This window comes from Oncorhynchus nerka, linkage group LG3, assembly GCF_034236695.1.
Source record: "Oncorhynchus nerka isolate Pitt River linkage group LG3, Oner_Uvic_2.0, whole genome shotgun sequence".
Taxonomy (NCBI): Eukaryota; Metazoa; Chordata; class Actinopteri; order Salmoniformes; family Salmonidae; genus Oncorhynchus; species Oncorhynchus nerka.
The window spans coordinates 31,117,811-31,132,473 of NC_088398.1; the positions used below are offsets into that span (position 1 = coordinate 31,117,811).

At 41.4% G+C, this 14,663-nt stretch overlaps 1 protein-coding gene across 11 annotated transcripts in view; it reads left to right on the forward strand.

Annotated features, from left to right (window-relative positions):
• Positions 1 to 11,030: 11,030 nt before the first annotated feature.
• LOC115106725 (polycomb protein SCMH1-like) overlaps positions 11,031 to 14,663 on the forward strand; it is a 46,781-nt gene continuing 43,148 nt past the window's right edge. For 2 of the 11 annotated variants that reach the window (XM_029629792.2, XM_029629802.2), the window contains exons 1-3: positions 11,369 to 12,837; positions 14,208 to 14,275; positions 14,537 to 14,617. In XM_029629792.2, the coding sequence (XP_029485652.2) occupies positions 14,251 to 14,275; positions 14,537 to 14,617 (106 nt within the window). In that variant the 5' untranslated portion in view covers positions 11,369 to 12,837; positions 14,208 to 14,250. The other 9 variants (XM_065011259.1, XM_065011261.1, XM_065011253.1 and 6 more) reach the window with 9 other exon arrangements.

The following is a 14,663-nucleotide window of genomic DNA, read 5'->3' on the forward strand; positions in this document are numbered from 1 at the left end:
CTGTTCACACTGCTATGCTTTATCTTGGCCAGGTCGCAGTTGCAAATGAGAACTTGTTCTCAACTAGCCTACCTGGTTAAATAAAGGTGAAATAAAAATATAAAAAAATATAAGGAGATATTGGAACACAGCGCATTCAAAATCTGGGGCACTTCCTGTATGAAATTTCATCTTGGTTTTGCCTGTAGCATTAGTTCTGTGGCACTCACAGACAATATCTTTGCAGTTTTGGAAACGTCAGAGTGTTTTCTTTCCAAAGCTGTCAATTATATGCATAGTCGAGCATCTTTTCGTGACAAAATATCTTGTTTAAAACGGGAACGTTTTTTTATCCATAAATTAAAAGAGCGCCCCCTATATCCAAGAAGTTAATGGGAGTATCTAGAAATTGACAATTGATATATATCATTGGATGAGGTAATGTCTTGGTACTATGTTGTACCAAGAACGAGATAAGAGCTTCGGTTTAGGAGACCAAACTGAACGATAATTTATAGCTAATGCTATAAATTATGGGATACTCTTTTTTTCTGGTAAAAGGTTCTTTGTGTAATGTTCCTAAGATCTGTTATTCGTCATGTGAGTTTTGATGGGTGTGTCTTGGCTATAAATGATACTAAAGGACTGTTTTGTAAGCACTCTCAGAGAATTCATTTATAGATGCTGAATTGATCTGAGAGTCACAGGGCTATGGTGAAGCTCATATAATTAAAGATGGACTTTATGATAACTCTGACTTGTAGTGTGGTTTGCTCTCTCATGATTTGGTAATACAGGAAATTTCCACAACATTTGGCGCAGAGGATGGGATGTGAATCTTCACTTGGTGACCGTTCCTGACGATCTAGATAAATAAATCGTGCACGAGGGATCCCTCAAACGTGGGATCTTAGGGAAACCACACTTCGGGAACAAAGCAGATTTGTTTTGATCTGAGAGGAAGTGAGCCGAGTGGATACCACATCTCGAACAGAGTTTTTTTAAAGAAAAGGGTAAGCGAACCACACAGATTGAAGTCAACTTTTTTTAAATATGCCTCGGTTGCGTATACTCTGAGTGTGAATTCCTTTGTAAGGAGGGCACCTCGGAGGCGTGAGGAGGGCCCGAGTCAGAGTAGAGTAATCTGAGAGTTTGTGGAGGGGCCATGGGACTGTGTGTTTCTGTGTGAAACATGGTACTTGGTGAAGTCCTATTGGAAGAAGGACCTCATTCTGTGTGTCTGTGTGATTGTCTAAGTGACCCTCAGAGGTGGTGAATTCCAATTATTTTAAATGTGCTAGCCAGGTATGCCCTGGGTTACTCTGTGTGAGTTTTGTTATAGGATCACTAGGTAATATTTGTCGGACCGTTCTGTGTGAGCGGGGTAGGTTGACTCTGTGTGAGTACCTTTCAAGTATGTTCTGATGTTCTGTGTGAACGTCTGACCAGTTCTGTGTGAACATCTGACCAATCCTGTGTGGGGGATCCTTAAAGTTCTGTGTGAGTACCTAAGATTTTCTTACATTTTATATGGATTCTGTGAATTATTTTGAAATCATGATAAATTGTATGTGTGTATAATCAATTACTGGGTGTTTCATTGTCTCTCTTTGAAATGTTTCCTGGGACTATAATCTTGGGGAGAGTGAGTGAGATTGAGGCCATAAACGACCAAATTGAAAGGGGCCTGGAAGTTTTTGTTTTTACCTTAAGGTTTGAAAAATACACACACATAAAAGTTTTGTTATGACTATTTGTTGGTGTTTTTAAAATACTATGTTTGATTTGTTTTTTATTTTTTCCTTTGGGTTTGGTGAGTTTTCCATTTGTTTTAGTGGAAAGGTATCTTAAAGGGGCACGCACGCACATGCAATTTTATGGAGTTTCATGGAGTTGGAGTTTTAATTAAACACGTTAATTATTTTGATAGAGGAATGTTCTGGGAACCTGGGATACAACATGTAGGAACTATTTGACTATTGTTTGCAATTTGTCTAATATAGTAAAACACACTTCTTTGAAGGGGTTTGTATGACCTATGACCGACCTCTATGATGACCTTCCGTTGTGGCTTGATCACCCGCATTGGAAAGCCATTTGGATAATGAATTTATGGTCATTTGTAATACTGCTTTCAAGATAATTTGTGTAATTGATAAATATGTTTGAGTTTATAGTTCTTAGCCATATTTGTAATTTGGATCAATGTGTAATGTGAGAGGGCATTGCTTTTAACTAAAGGTATGCTGCTTTAAGTCTATTTTCCTATGACCATATTTTTAATTTTACCTTTATTTATGGGTTTAATACTTTTTCTTTGTGGAGTTTTTTCAGTTTAGTGATTTTCATTTGATGAGTTTATTTGAAATATATATTTAAATCCAGTAGTAGTTTTGTTTTTTACATTACTCTCATGGAGATATATGTGTAAAACATGGGGGACGATTCAGTTTTTTGAAGTTTTGAATTGAAGTTTATACACCTTGATATGTGAAGGAGTGTATTGCATTGTATTGTTGTGTTTGTTTTGTTCTATTCCCGAGGGGTATAGGTCTAACTTCTTGATCCTTGGCTCTACGATGGAGTTGACAGTGAGATGGGGAGTATAAGTCAATTTGAAAGAATAGTTTCAATAGAATGTGTTGATATTCTCTTTGAAATATGTTTAGATATGTGTATTAAGAATAATTGGTAAAAGTAATACTTTGTCATGTAGTTAATGAACTGAACTAAACTGTTGTTCTGATCTGTTCTTTCGAGGTGATCATGAAAAGTGACATCAGACGGTATCTTAATGCATGGAAGAGATAATTGGACCGAATAGTGTGTGTACCTCAAAACCCCCTCTAACTGACTGAAGAAGAGTGACAAAGGCGTTGAATAAGGCCCTTCCAAACCACTTCTACCGAGAGAAAGGAACCAAGCCAGAAATCTGTGTACAGTATCAGATCTAAGCTATTAACTGCTTTTCTTTCATGCTTCTCTCAGTCCACATGGAGTGATCATGGAGAGAGATCTGTTCTAACCTTTTCTTATGGTACTGGTATATTAGTTGACGAATGGACAAGACAAGACATGAGTGGTAAAGATGAGACATTGAAATTGGAACATTATCATGGGCCATCCACTTTGAACTGTAAAGCTATCTGAAGAAGAACGAAAAGGACGCCAGAAGAATCAGTGCCTGAGAGGGGGGGTTGGTCAACTGTGCCAATAAAATTGTTTTATACTTTTGTGGTATCAGGTTGATTGTAGAGATCTACACCATGTAAAATTATAGTAATTTAGATTACGAATGCATTGAGATACTGATCTGTATTATAATCATGATTAAAAAAGTTAATGGTAGAATTATGAGATAATTATCCTGAATGAATGTAAAATCTGCTAATATTGATGTGTGTTAAATTGAGGTTTTTACTTTGAGTGATAAGACCAATTTGAATTACTGAGGAATGTCATTCTACATTTTGGTTGGATAAATAGTTGGGTTGTTAATTATGATTTGGAATATTAATGATTTTACATTTGAAGAACTACATGGAGTACTGTCTGGTGTGGTCCCACCCTCTCAGACCCCAGAGCTTGAGCAGGGTATTTTAGTTTTTGAAGGAGCGGGAGTGTATATTTTATATTTTGTAGTGTGTGAATTAATGTTAATTTTCCCTTTCCCGTATGGTTATTATTTTACCCCTATCCAGTACATATTTTGAGTATACTGCCCTACCAAGCAAACAGGCAGTAATTGCTCATTTGGTCGAAAATGACTTAGTTATTTTTGCTACATTAAATGCATGCTTAATCATGTGGGCACGTATCCTGCCTCTATTGTATTGTGTTCTGGAGAAAATGGGGGTCATGTTAGCAGTAACTGCATAAAGTTATTGTGAACCAAGGCAAATAAAAGCCATTTTTCTCAGATCCACACTATGAGCAGTTACTGAGAGACGGTAATATTTTCTGAGAGGATGGATCCCTGCCTTTTGGCGAATCCATATGTAGTGTCAGGTTGGGTGGAGAAGAGGTTGAGTGATAGTGTACTATCCTTCCAGGCTGCCAGCCTGATGTAGGATCAGATAGGGACAAGTAGTCAAATAGTGGTGAGTTTTTTTTGTAGGTTTAGTTTGTAGGCAATTTTTCTATGAAGTGTGATGAACTCACACTCCAGAACAGTAGGTGGAAACACAGAGCTAGATAAGAGGAATAGATTCATAGGGAATCCGTGAATGGCCTCACACTCCGGTGGAGTGACATAGTTGGGGTGGGGAGGCGAGGTCACGCTGGTTGACTGTTTGGACTGGGCATGGCTGTGTTGTGACTGGGTCAGAGATGGTAGGAGAACTACTGATAGAGAAGAAAGTGAAGCAAGTATGGAGCATAGTGGTACAAAAATAAAGCGGGAGAGAAAGGGAGTAGGGGTTTGAAGGAGAATGAGAGGTCTATGGAGGCAGAGAGGAGGCAGAAAAGGAAGTTTGAGGAGAACAACAGTTTCCAACGCTAGCGGCAGTTCGGAGGTAGAAAGTGCAGAGGAAGGGCAAGATCAGACGTGAGGGGAGCATGGAGTTGAGGAGGAGCATAAAGGGATTCTGAAGTTTAGGGAGGAAGGGGGAGTTGGGGTGATTAGTCCGATAAGGCTGACGGCTGTGATAAAATAGTTGATTGGGGAAGTTGTCAATGATAAAGTGTTAAGATATGGGAACTTGTTGGTGTTCTGGACATGGCGCAGAGGGAAAAAGCTCTGAGTGAAGCAAATAGAGAAGTGTACGGTGATGTCGAGCAGCTGGAATGATCAAGCAGGGAAGCAGTGGGGGGTGATAACAGGAGTGCCTGTGAGTGTCAGCACTAACGAGGTAAGGGACAATTTGAGATGAGGCGTTCTAGTGGGTGTTCAAAGATTGCAAGCAACAAGGGGTGGAATTAGGGTAGACAGCCCGTCTATTTTGTTACACGTCAAGAACAGGGTACTGCCAAATAAAGTAACCATAGGATATATGAGTTATTATGTTGGGGCTTATGTACCAAAGCCTTTAAGATGGTATAACTGCCAGCGGTTTGGGCATGTGGCAACAGCCTGTAAAGAAAAGAAAAGTTTGCCAGATGTGGAGGGGAGCATGAGTATGGGAAGTGTGGGAATGGTGGACAACCAAAGTGCTGCAGCTGTGGGGGTGCTCATAGTGTGGCATATAGTGGGGTGTGAGGCTATGAAGCAGGCAGTGGAGGTGCAACAAGTGAGAGTGGAGAGAGGGGTGTCATATGCTGAGGCAGTGAGGGTGGTCCAGGTCCAGGGAGCATCTAGACTAGAGAATGAGCGATTAATCGACATGGCCGATTAATTAGGGCCGATTTGAAGTTTTCATAACAGATGGTAATCGTCCTTTTTGGATGCCGATTATGGCCGATTTCATTGCAATCCACGAGGCTGACCACCTGTTACGCGAGTACAGCATCAAAAGGACCTTGTGGATCCAAGGAGCCAAAGGTAAGTTGCTAGCTAGCATTAAACTTATCTTACAAAAAAACTATCAATCTTCACATAATCACTAGTTAACTACACATGGTTGATGATATTACTAGGTTAACTAGCTTTTTCGGTGTTGCATATAATCAATGTGGTGGCTGTTAATTTATCATCGAATCACAGCCTACTTCAACTTTGCCAAACATGTGTTGATTTAACAAAAGCGCATTCGCGAAAAAAGCACAATCGTTGCAATAATGTACCTAACCATAAACATCAATGCATTTCTTAAAATCAATACACAAGTATATATTTTTAAACCTGCTTAGGTAGTTAAAATAAATTCATGTTAGCAGGCAATATTAACTAGGGAAATTGTGTCACTTCTCTTGCGTTCAGTGCAAGCAGAGTCAGGGTATATGTAGCAGTTTGGGCCGCCTGACTCGTTGCGAACTGTTGAAAGGCCATTTATTCCTAACAAAGACAGTAATTAATTTGCCAGAATTTTACATAATTATGACATAACATTGAAGGTCGTGCAATGTAACAGTAATATTTAGACTTAGGGTTGCCACCCGTTCGATAAAATACGGAACGGTTCCGTATTTCACTGAAAGAATAAACGTTTTGTTTTCTAAATGAAAATGATAGGTTCCGTATTTGACCATATTAACGACCAAAGGCTCATATTTCTGTGTTTATTATATTATAATTAAGTCTATGATTTGATATTTGATAGAGCAGTCTGACTGAGCGGTGGTAGGCAGCAGCAGGCTCATAAGCATTCATTCAAACAGCAGCTCTTAGCAATGCTTGAAGCACAGCGCTGTTGATAACTTCAAGCCTATCAACTCCTGAGATTAGGCTGGCAATACTAAAGTGCCTATAAGAACAACCAATAGTCAAAGGTATATGAAATACAAATGGTATAGAAAGAAATAGTCCAATAATTACTATAATAACCACAACCTAAAACTTCTTAACTGGGAATATAGAAGACTCATGTTAAAAGGAACCACCTGCTTTCATATGTTCTTATGTTCTGAGCAAGGAACTTTTACTTTCTTCTCCAACACTGTGTTTTTGCATTATTTAAACCAAATTGAACATGTTTCATTATTTATTTGAGACTAAATTGATTTAATTGATGTGTTATATTAAGTTAAAATAAAAAGTGTTCATTCAGTGTTGTTGTAATTGTCATTTATTACAAACTAAATATATGTATATATATAAATCGTCCGATTAATCGGTATTGGCTTTTTGTGGTCCTCCAATAATCGGGATCGGTATCAGCGTTGAAAAATCACAATCGGTCGACCTCTAATCTAGACCGGGGATTACGGGTTAGGTGGGAGGTGATTATGGTATACATAGATAAGAGAAAGCTGGTGACTTTCATAAATGGAGCTATCAATAGCACTGATAAAGTAGAGTCTAAAACAGAGAGGATTCAGCTAATACTGAAAGCTGCTGGGAGACGTCTGAGTATGACAGGGTTGACATGGGAAGAGGTTTGAGATGACCTCAATCAGCCGAGGGTGGAGTCATGTATACTGGATCTTAGTTAAGGTGGTAGTACTACAATGGAATGCTCAAAGCCTGTTGGCTAGTGGGCAGGAGTTCAAGCAGTTCATTGTAGATAGTTCCAGCTAAGCCTGATGTGATTTGTGTGCAGGAAACATGGCTCAAACCGAATGTGGAGTTTTACCATACAGGGATATGTAGTGGTTCGTAAGGACAGAGATGTAAGGGGAGGGGGCGGGGGCACCTTCATAAAGCAAGAACTTCCCTACAGGATTCTAGGCAGAGGTATTAAACAGGAATATGTGGTGGTGGTGGAGGTGTGGTTGAGAGGAGGGGTGATAGTGGTAGTGAACTACTATAATCTGTGTCAGATATTGGACCTGGAAGTGCTGGAGAGGGTGGAGGGCCAGAACAGAAGTAAAGTAATATGGTGTGGGGATTTTAATGCCCACAACACGCTCTGGGGTGGACGGATGGATGGAAATGGATGGATGGAAATGAAAATCTAATAGAAATGAAAGATCTGGTGTTCCTGAATGATGGCCGAGGGACCAGGATTGATGTAGCCACAGGGAAAGAGTCTGCCTTGGACCTCACTCTGGTATCTAGTGCGATGGCAGGAATCTGTGAGTTGGAGGTATGGGAGGAGTCGACAGTAGGGAGTGATCATTACCCCATAGTATGCACAATAGGACGGAGAGAGGAAGGAGGTGTCAGTGGATGGAGTTGGCAGGTGGGTGTTAGGAAGGGCAAATTGGGATCAGTTTCAGGAGCTGAGTGAGCAGGTGATGGCTCGGGTGGATAAGAACGGGGATGTGGATAGTATGAATAACTGGGTGAGAACAGCTTTAGTGTGGCAGCTACTGAGGCTATACCTAAGAGTTCAGGGAGGAGGAGGAGGAAAGCAGTCCCATGGTGGACGGAGGAGTGTGGGGAAATGGTGAGGAGTAGAAACAGGACATTTAGAGTACTGAAAAGAACGCATAACTTCCAACATCTAATTCAGTATAAGCAGGCCCAGACTCTGGTGAGGAGAACTATCCGTCAGGCAAAGAGATCATGTTGGCGTTGGTTCTGTGACACCATTGGAAGGGCGACACCAGTGGGAGAAGTGTGGGGGATGATTAAGAGGATAAGTGGGGTCAGAAGGGAGTGGGATTATCCAGTGTTGACGAGTGGGAAGGATGTGGCAGTAACAGATGAGGAGAAGGCAGAGATGATGGCCAAAGCATTTGTCGAAGTGCATAGCTCTACAAATTTGTCAGAGGAGCGGCAGACGGGGAGAGAGAGAACGAGAGAGCAGCATCCTGGAGTGCTGGAAAGGAGGGAGGATGTAAATGATGCATTGAATGCACCATTTACCATGGCAGAGATGAAAAGGGCAATAGGTAAGGCTGGGTTAACTTTACCTGGGAAAGATGAGGTGTGCTATGTTATGTTGTCCCATCTATGTGATGAGGCACTGGGTAAGGTATTGGTGTTGTACAACAAACACAGTGTGGGAAGGAGGCAGTAGTGGTACCAATCCGGAAGCCAAGGAAGGACCCAACGAGGCCAACAAGATATCGGCCAATAGCTTTAACATCACATGTATGTAAGATTATTGAACATATGATTACGGAGAGGCTAAATTGCTTCCTGGAGAGCAGGGGGCTAGTATTGCCACACCAGAGTGAGTTCAGGAAGGGAAGGGGACCTATGGACCCAGTGTTCTGCTTAAATTTTTAAAATTTTATTTAACCTTTATTTAACAATTACAATTGACGGCCTACCCCGGTCAAACCTGGACGACGCTGGGCCAATTGTGCGCCACCCTATAGGACTCCCAATCACAACCGAATGTAATACAGCCTGGATTCAAATCGGGGACTGTAGTGACGCCTCTTGCACTGAGATGCAGTGCCTTAGACTGCTGCGCCACTTGGAAGCAGAGGTCAGAAAGGCTCAGGTGAACAAGGAGACTGTTGTAGCTGTCTTTTTTGATGTGGACAAGGCGTATGATATGATGTGGAAGGAGGGATTGTTAATCAAGCTTGATATTTTGGGGGTAGGAGGAAGAACGTACAACAGGATAAAGGATTTCTTCTTTGGAAGGTCTATCCAGGTGAGGGTGGGAAAGTCACTATCAGGCAGATACCTGGTGGATAACGATACACTACAGGGGAGCGTGATTAGTCCTCTGTTGTTCTCAATCATGATTAATGATGTTTACTCTCAGGTACAGCCGGATATTGGGCGGTCGTCATTTGCAGATGATGGGACCTTATGGAAGAGGTGAAGAAATACATAGGCAGGAAGGTACAGGAAGCAATTGTTGAGGTAGAGCGGTGGGCATTAATGTGGGGATTCAGGTTCTCTGTAGAGAAAAGTCAGACAGTGTTCTTTAGCAAGAGGAAGGTGGGAGATGAGGTATGCCTGAGGTTATATGGGAGAAACTTGGAGAGGGTGGGGACCTTCAGGTTCCTTGGGGTATACTTACTACTCTAGTCTGACCTGGGCAGAACACATTGGGAAAGTGTAAAAAAGTGCTAAATGTGATGCGCTGTCTGACAGTGAAGGAGTGGGGGGCTGGGCGTTCCTCACTGAGGACCATGTATGTTGCATTGATCCGATCTGTAATAGACTATGGCAGTGTAGCGTATGGTTCGGTAGCCCGGACCTCATTGGAAAGGCTAGATGTCATACAGGGACAAGGACTCAGAATATGTAGTGGGGCGTTTCGGACCTCCCCAGTGCCTGCACCTCAGGTGGAGATGGGGGATATGCCGTTGCATGAGAGAAGACAGAATACGAGCTTTGGGTGGGTGGGTAATATCCAGGCAAAGGACATCGAACTGTATGGAAGGGAGTTTAGTCCAACGGTAGCTATTCCTGTAAATCCACCATGGCTACTCCCACCTCCAGTAGTGGATCTAGAAGTGTTGGAGAGACTACAGAAAGATAGGGAGGGTGTTGATCCATCTGATTTGTTTTAAGAGATGTCTGGATACTGTGTATCAGGATTTTGTGGCCATTTACACAGATGGTTCAAAAGATCAAAGGACAGGACGTACTGGGTCAGCATTTGTAGTGCAGGAATGTGGGGTGGAAGTCAGAAAACTTGTTACAGATCATCTGGCTGTATATACGACGGAGCTGATGGCCATACTGTTGGCCTTGCAGTGGGTGGAGGATGTCAAGCCAGACAGTAGTTATTTGCTCTTATTCATGTGCAGTGTTAATGAGTCTCCAGTCCTTTAGGTCACATAGTAGACAAGATCTGCTTTATGAGATGGTACAAACCCATGGCAGGATTAGACAGATGGGTATACAGATAAGATTTACTTGGGACCCAGCCCATGTGGGGGTGGAGAGGAACGAGGCAGTTGATGTACTGGCTAAAGAAGCACTTAGAAGTGGGAATGTTGATGTTGTAGTTTCAATGAGCAAGGCAGAGGCAAAAAGCCTGATATGGACATTGATGGTGCAGAGATGGCAGGAGCAGTGGAATAGAGATACTAAGGGCAGGCATTTATTTCAAGTACAGAAGAAAGCAAGGGAGGGGAGGACAGCAGGAAGGGACAGAAGAGAGGAGGCAATTTTTTACAAGATTAAGGGTGGGACACAGCCAGTTGAATAAGTCCTTAAATGTGACAGGAAAGCATCCAACGGGGAAGTGTGATTATTGCCAAGAAACAGAGACCGTGGAGCATGTAAGCATTTCACTGTAAGGTCTACCTGTTGTATTCGGCGCATGTGACAAATTCAATTTTATTTTATGTATTGCTACAGTGGGCAGTATCAGGGGAAAGAGAGAGGCTGAGATCTAGTATGAGGGAGAAGGGGATACATGAAATTAGTTTAAAGAGTATATTGAGTAGAATGTCGTTAGATTTAGTCTCAAATATTTTGTTATCTTTTTTTAAGAGCAACGGGGCTGGTAGGTAGGATTTAGTTTCTCCCTGTCTCTGGCCCACACTCCAGTACAGTAGGTGGAGGTAATGTACCATAACGTTGGATGCCAACCGCTGATATATCCCACAGACGAAGATGAAGAAATCTCACAATGCAGTACAGTAGGTGGCGGTGTATTTGCACCTCACGTTTGCTATCCGCCAATACAAATTTAAAGAAGGAGAAAAAAAATGGCGGACAGCCACTAGCTCAATCCACATAAAAATAATACACAAACATTTCAAAGCAAGGTAAACAGACTCGAATATATTGTTTACACGCTGTCCTCTTTTTACCAAATTCATTTTTTAGCCGGGAATTTATCTAGCATTTATTGATGTATTTATAATCAAGCCAACTATAGATAGATAGCTAACATAAAGTCTACCCGTTAGCATGCTATGTTGACGGAGCTAGCTAGCTAGCGGCTGTTCGAGCATGCCCATGTTATTAGGTTGGAGGTAGGTACTGCTTCATATCCTCACTCTTAAATGCACATATTTGCTGGCTGAATTTCTAGCTACCGTGATGAATTGCTTGGCTTTTGCCCCTGGGGGGAGTCCCGTGTGTTGGCTTTTGTGTGGATTCTTGATATCTTATGCTAGCTAGGCTAACTTAAAAATCGGTATTTTAGTCACATTACACGGACTAATGATGGTAGCTAATTTCCCTTATAGCTAGTACAGCATTGACGTGGGTCATTATCATTAATAGTGGTCGTAGAAGCGAGCTGGTCTGTCCAACCTAGTACCTAGTAGGTAATGCCGCTGTCATTTTTTTCTGGGAAGGGAAAATGAGGGAGTTGGTCGATATCCGCTTGACGCAAGGAAAAAGGCGCACTTCTATTGAGAGAACCAACTGAAGACTTATGATCTTTTACGTTTTTTTTATTGCATATTATGAGTTTTGTTTTTGTGTCTCCTCCATTGCTATAGTCTAGTATTGCGTATTTGAAACCGCTATAGCCTAGTATTGCATCTTTGAAACCGTTATTTATGACCACTTGTCAGCCCAATGTAAACTTAGCAAATGGTAGCCATGCAAATTTATAGTAACTGAGTTTAAGGCTAGGTTAATTTAGAAGTCTATTTGATTGCCAGCTGAAATTATGTAGCTACCTAGTTTGCTAGCTTGAAACCGTTACTGATGCACTGCTGCTGGTGTGTATGAATAATCTAAACCAGTTAGGATATTTAAAAAAACAGTAGGGCTGCAAGGTTACATTGTTATTGATATATCTTTAAATGGTTGATGTGATTAGCGTGGCTACTTTGTAAATATGCATTAATTAGGCAATTTGCCTTTATCTGCTATTCATTTCAATGTCCTGGCTGCATGCATTTTTATAAACAATGGATTTGTGAGTAGCTGTGACTGCTGTGTCTTGATGCTAAACAAATCTAGTCTACTTTGAGGACCAATATAATATCAGCCACGTGTTTGTCTGACCTAATCACCTGTGTGTCTAGCCAACTGGTAATTAACCTAGGCTCAAGGTTAAGGGCCAAAGCCCCTCAAGTCAAGGATAGCCAGCCAGACATCCCCAGCCTGGTCATCATTGTAAATAGGAATTTGTTCTTAACTGACTTGCCTTGTTAAATAAAGGTTCAATTAAATTCATTCACAGATCATTTTTAAGATCCAAAATAGATGGTCACCTCTTGAAATTAATACCCTATATTGGCTATAATGTTACCCATTCTGTTTCTCCAGTCTGGATCCTCTTGTTTTGTCAATACCCCAACAGGGATGAGTTTTCTGTGTCTACAGTGAGCCCTGAGTGTGTTTGGGTGGGTGACTGAGGTCTGCTGACAGCTGGGGCCACCTCTTTGTTGTACCCTGTCGTCTGCCTCCAACGCCGACCCCCTGCCTGGCCGACAGAAGGGGAGAGTGTTAAGAGCGAATCCGTGGGAAAGTCAACCTGAGCATCCACAGATAAAGTTAGTAATTTCCAAATGAAACACATCCATAATTATCCTTACGGTCTACATGTCTCAAAGATATTTCAGTCAAGTCGTATTTCATGGCTTTTCGAAAGGGCTCATGGGGGGGGTGTAATGGACATGGCCTAAAGTTGGGCGGTATCCATATTTTCATACTGTCAGTGTATGTATTCAGCAGCGACGCAACACTGCTTTTTAAATCTTTGGTGCCACTGAAAAAAAAGCAGTTTATTTCTTTACACTGAACCAAAAATAGTCTGTCTATTCAAATTGCCATCAATAAAATGCAATTGTGTTTTTTGTCCGTAGCTTATGCCTGCCCATACCATAACCTCACCGCTACCATGGGGCACTCTGTTTCACAACTTTGACATCAGTAAACTGCTCACCCACACGGCGGAATACACGTGGCCTGCGGTTGAGGCTGGTTGGACGTACTGCAAGCTTCTTGATATGCCACACCTGTCAGGTGGATGGATTATCTTGGCAAAGGAGAAATGCTCACTAACAGGGATATAAACAAATTTGTCCATTACATTTTAGAGAAATAAGCTTTTTGTGCGTATGGATCATTTCTGGGGTTCTTTTATTTACGCTCATGAAACACGGGACCAACACTTTACAAGTTGCATTTATATTTATGTTCAGTATACATGTCATGTCTCAAAATCGATATCTATCTTACCTCCTATATTGTTTTATCTCCTCCGGATTTGAGAAGAAAGATAAGTTCAACAGTGAACCTGTCAGTTTGCCTTAGTTCTCGCACAGCATCCAGCCTAGCTGACGCAATGCTATTTTCCCGATTTTTGACCACATTTCTTCTCTAGCCTCCGTTGAGTCACCCTAATCTTGGCCAACATACAAGAGTAAGAACTCCAATAAACTTTTCATGGATTATGATAGAGACACGCGGTTTGGACCATTGGCTTTCTTAGAGGAGTAAAATACCCATTGGTCAAAATATAAAAAATGTATTGGACACCGTAGACTCTAACATCCATAACAGTAATTTTTGCTTTATTTCTCCAACATGACAATATTTGGAAGTCAGTTATTTTGGGGGAATACACTTCCCGTAAGAGGTACTATAGACATACACATATATTATATTTTGTTTGTCCATTCTGTTAGAAATTAAAGTTTTGATTTTGTGTGCAAATGTAATGTCCATAATGCTGGAATCACCCTTAAAAGGCTAACCAGGCTAGCACTAGTATAGGCTACATCAGACTGGCTTCTTGAATACAACAATGTAGAAGAAAGGTCCAAATTGGACCTAAATTCTGACCTAACATGAAGGGGGAAGTATCAAATGGTTTGTGTTTACTTCAATGTTGTTTCCCACTCTCGTTTCCCTTCTTTAGAGAGAGGACTATTGTGTCTTGAACTTAGTCAGTATTACTGGACATGAGGAAGCCAGTGCCACAAAAAGGTAATGTCATGTTAAGAAATGGAATGCAATTGTCCATTTGAAAAGCATAATGTACATCTTCTAATGATGCTGCTCAAGAAGGGTCCTATATTTAGGATACTTTAATGTGTGTATAGAAGTCTCAGATGCTGATGTGATAGTTTGGACTCACACATCTCAATGACAGTTGCTAAAGATCAAGTGAATTTATTCTAGTTATGAATAGATAGTTGATTAATTGAATGGTGTCTCTGAAACGTTGTGCCCTGCTCTCTCCTCTAGCTATTGAGTGGAAAGATGGCAGGCAGATCAAGCATGCCCGAAGTGGCCGTCCCTCCCGGGTCCCATCGCAGTACCAAGGAGGTACAGTACCACACACACCAACTTTCTCAGATGAATCACTGCTGAA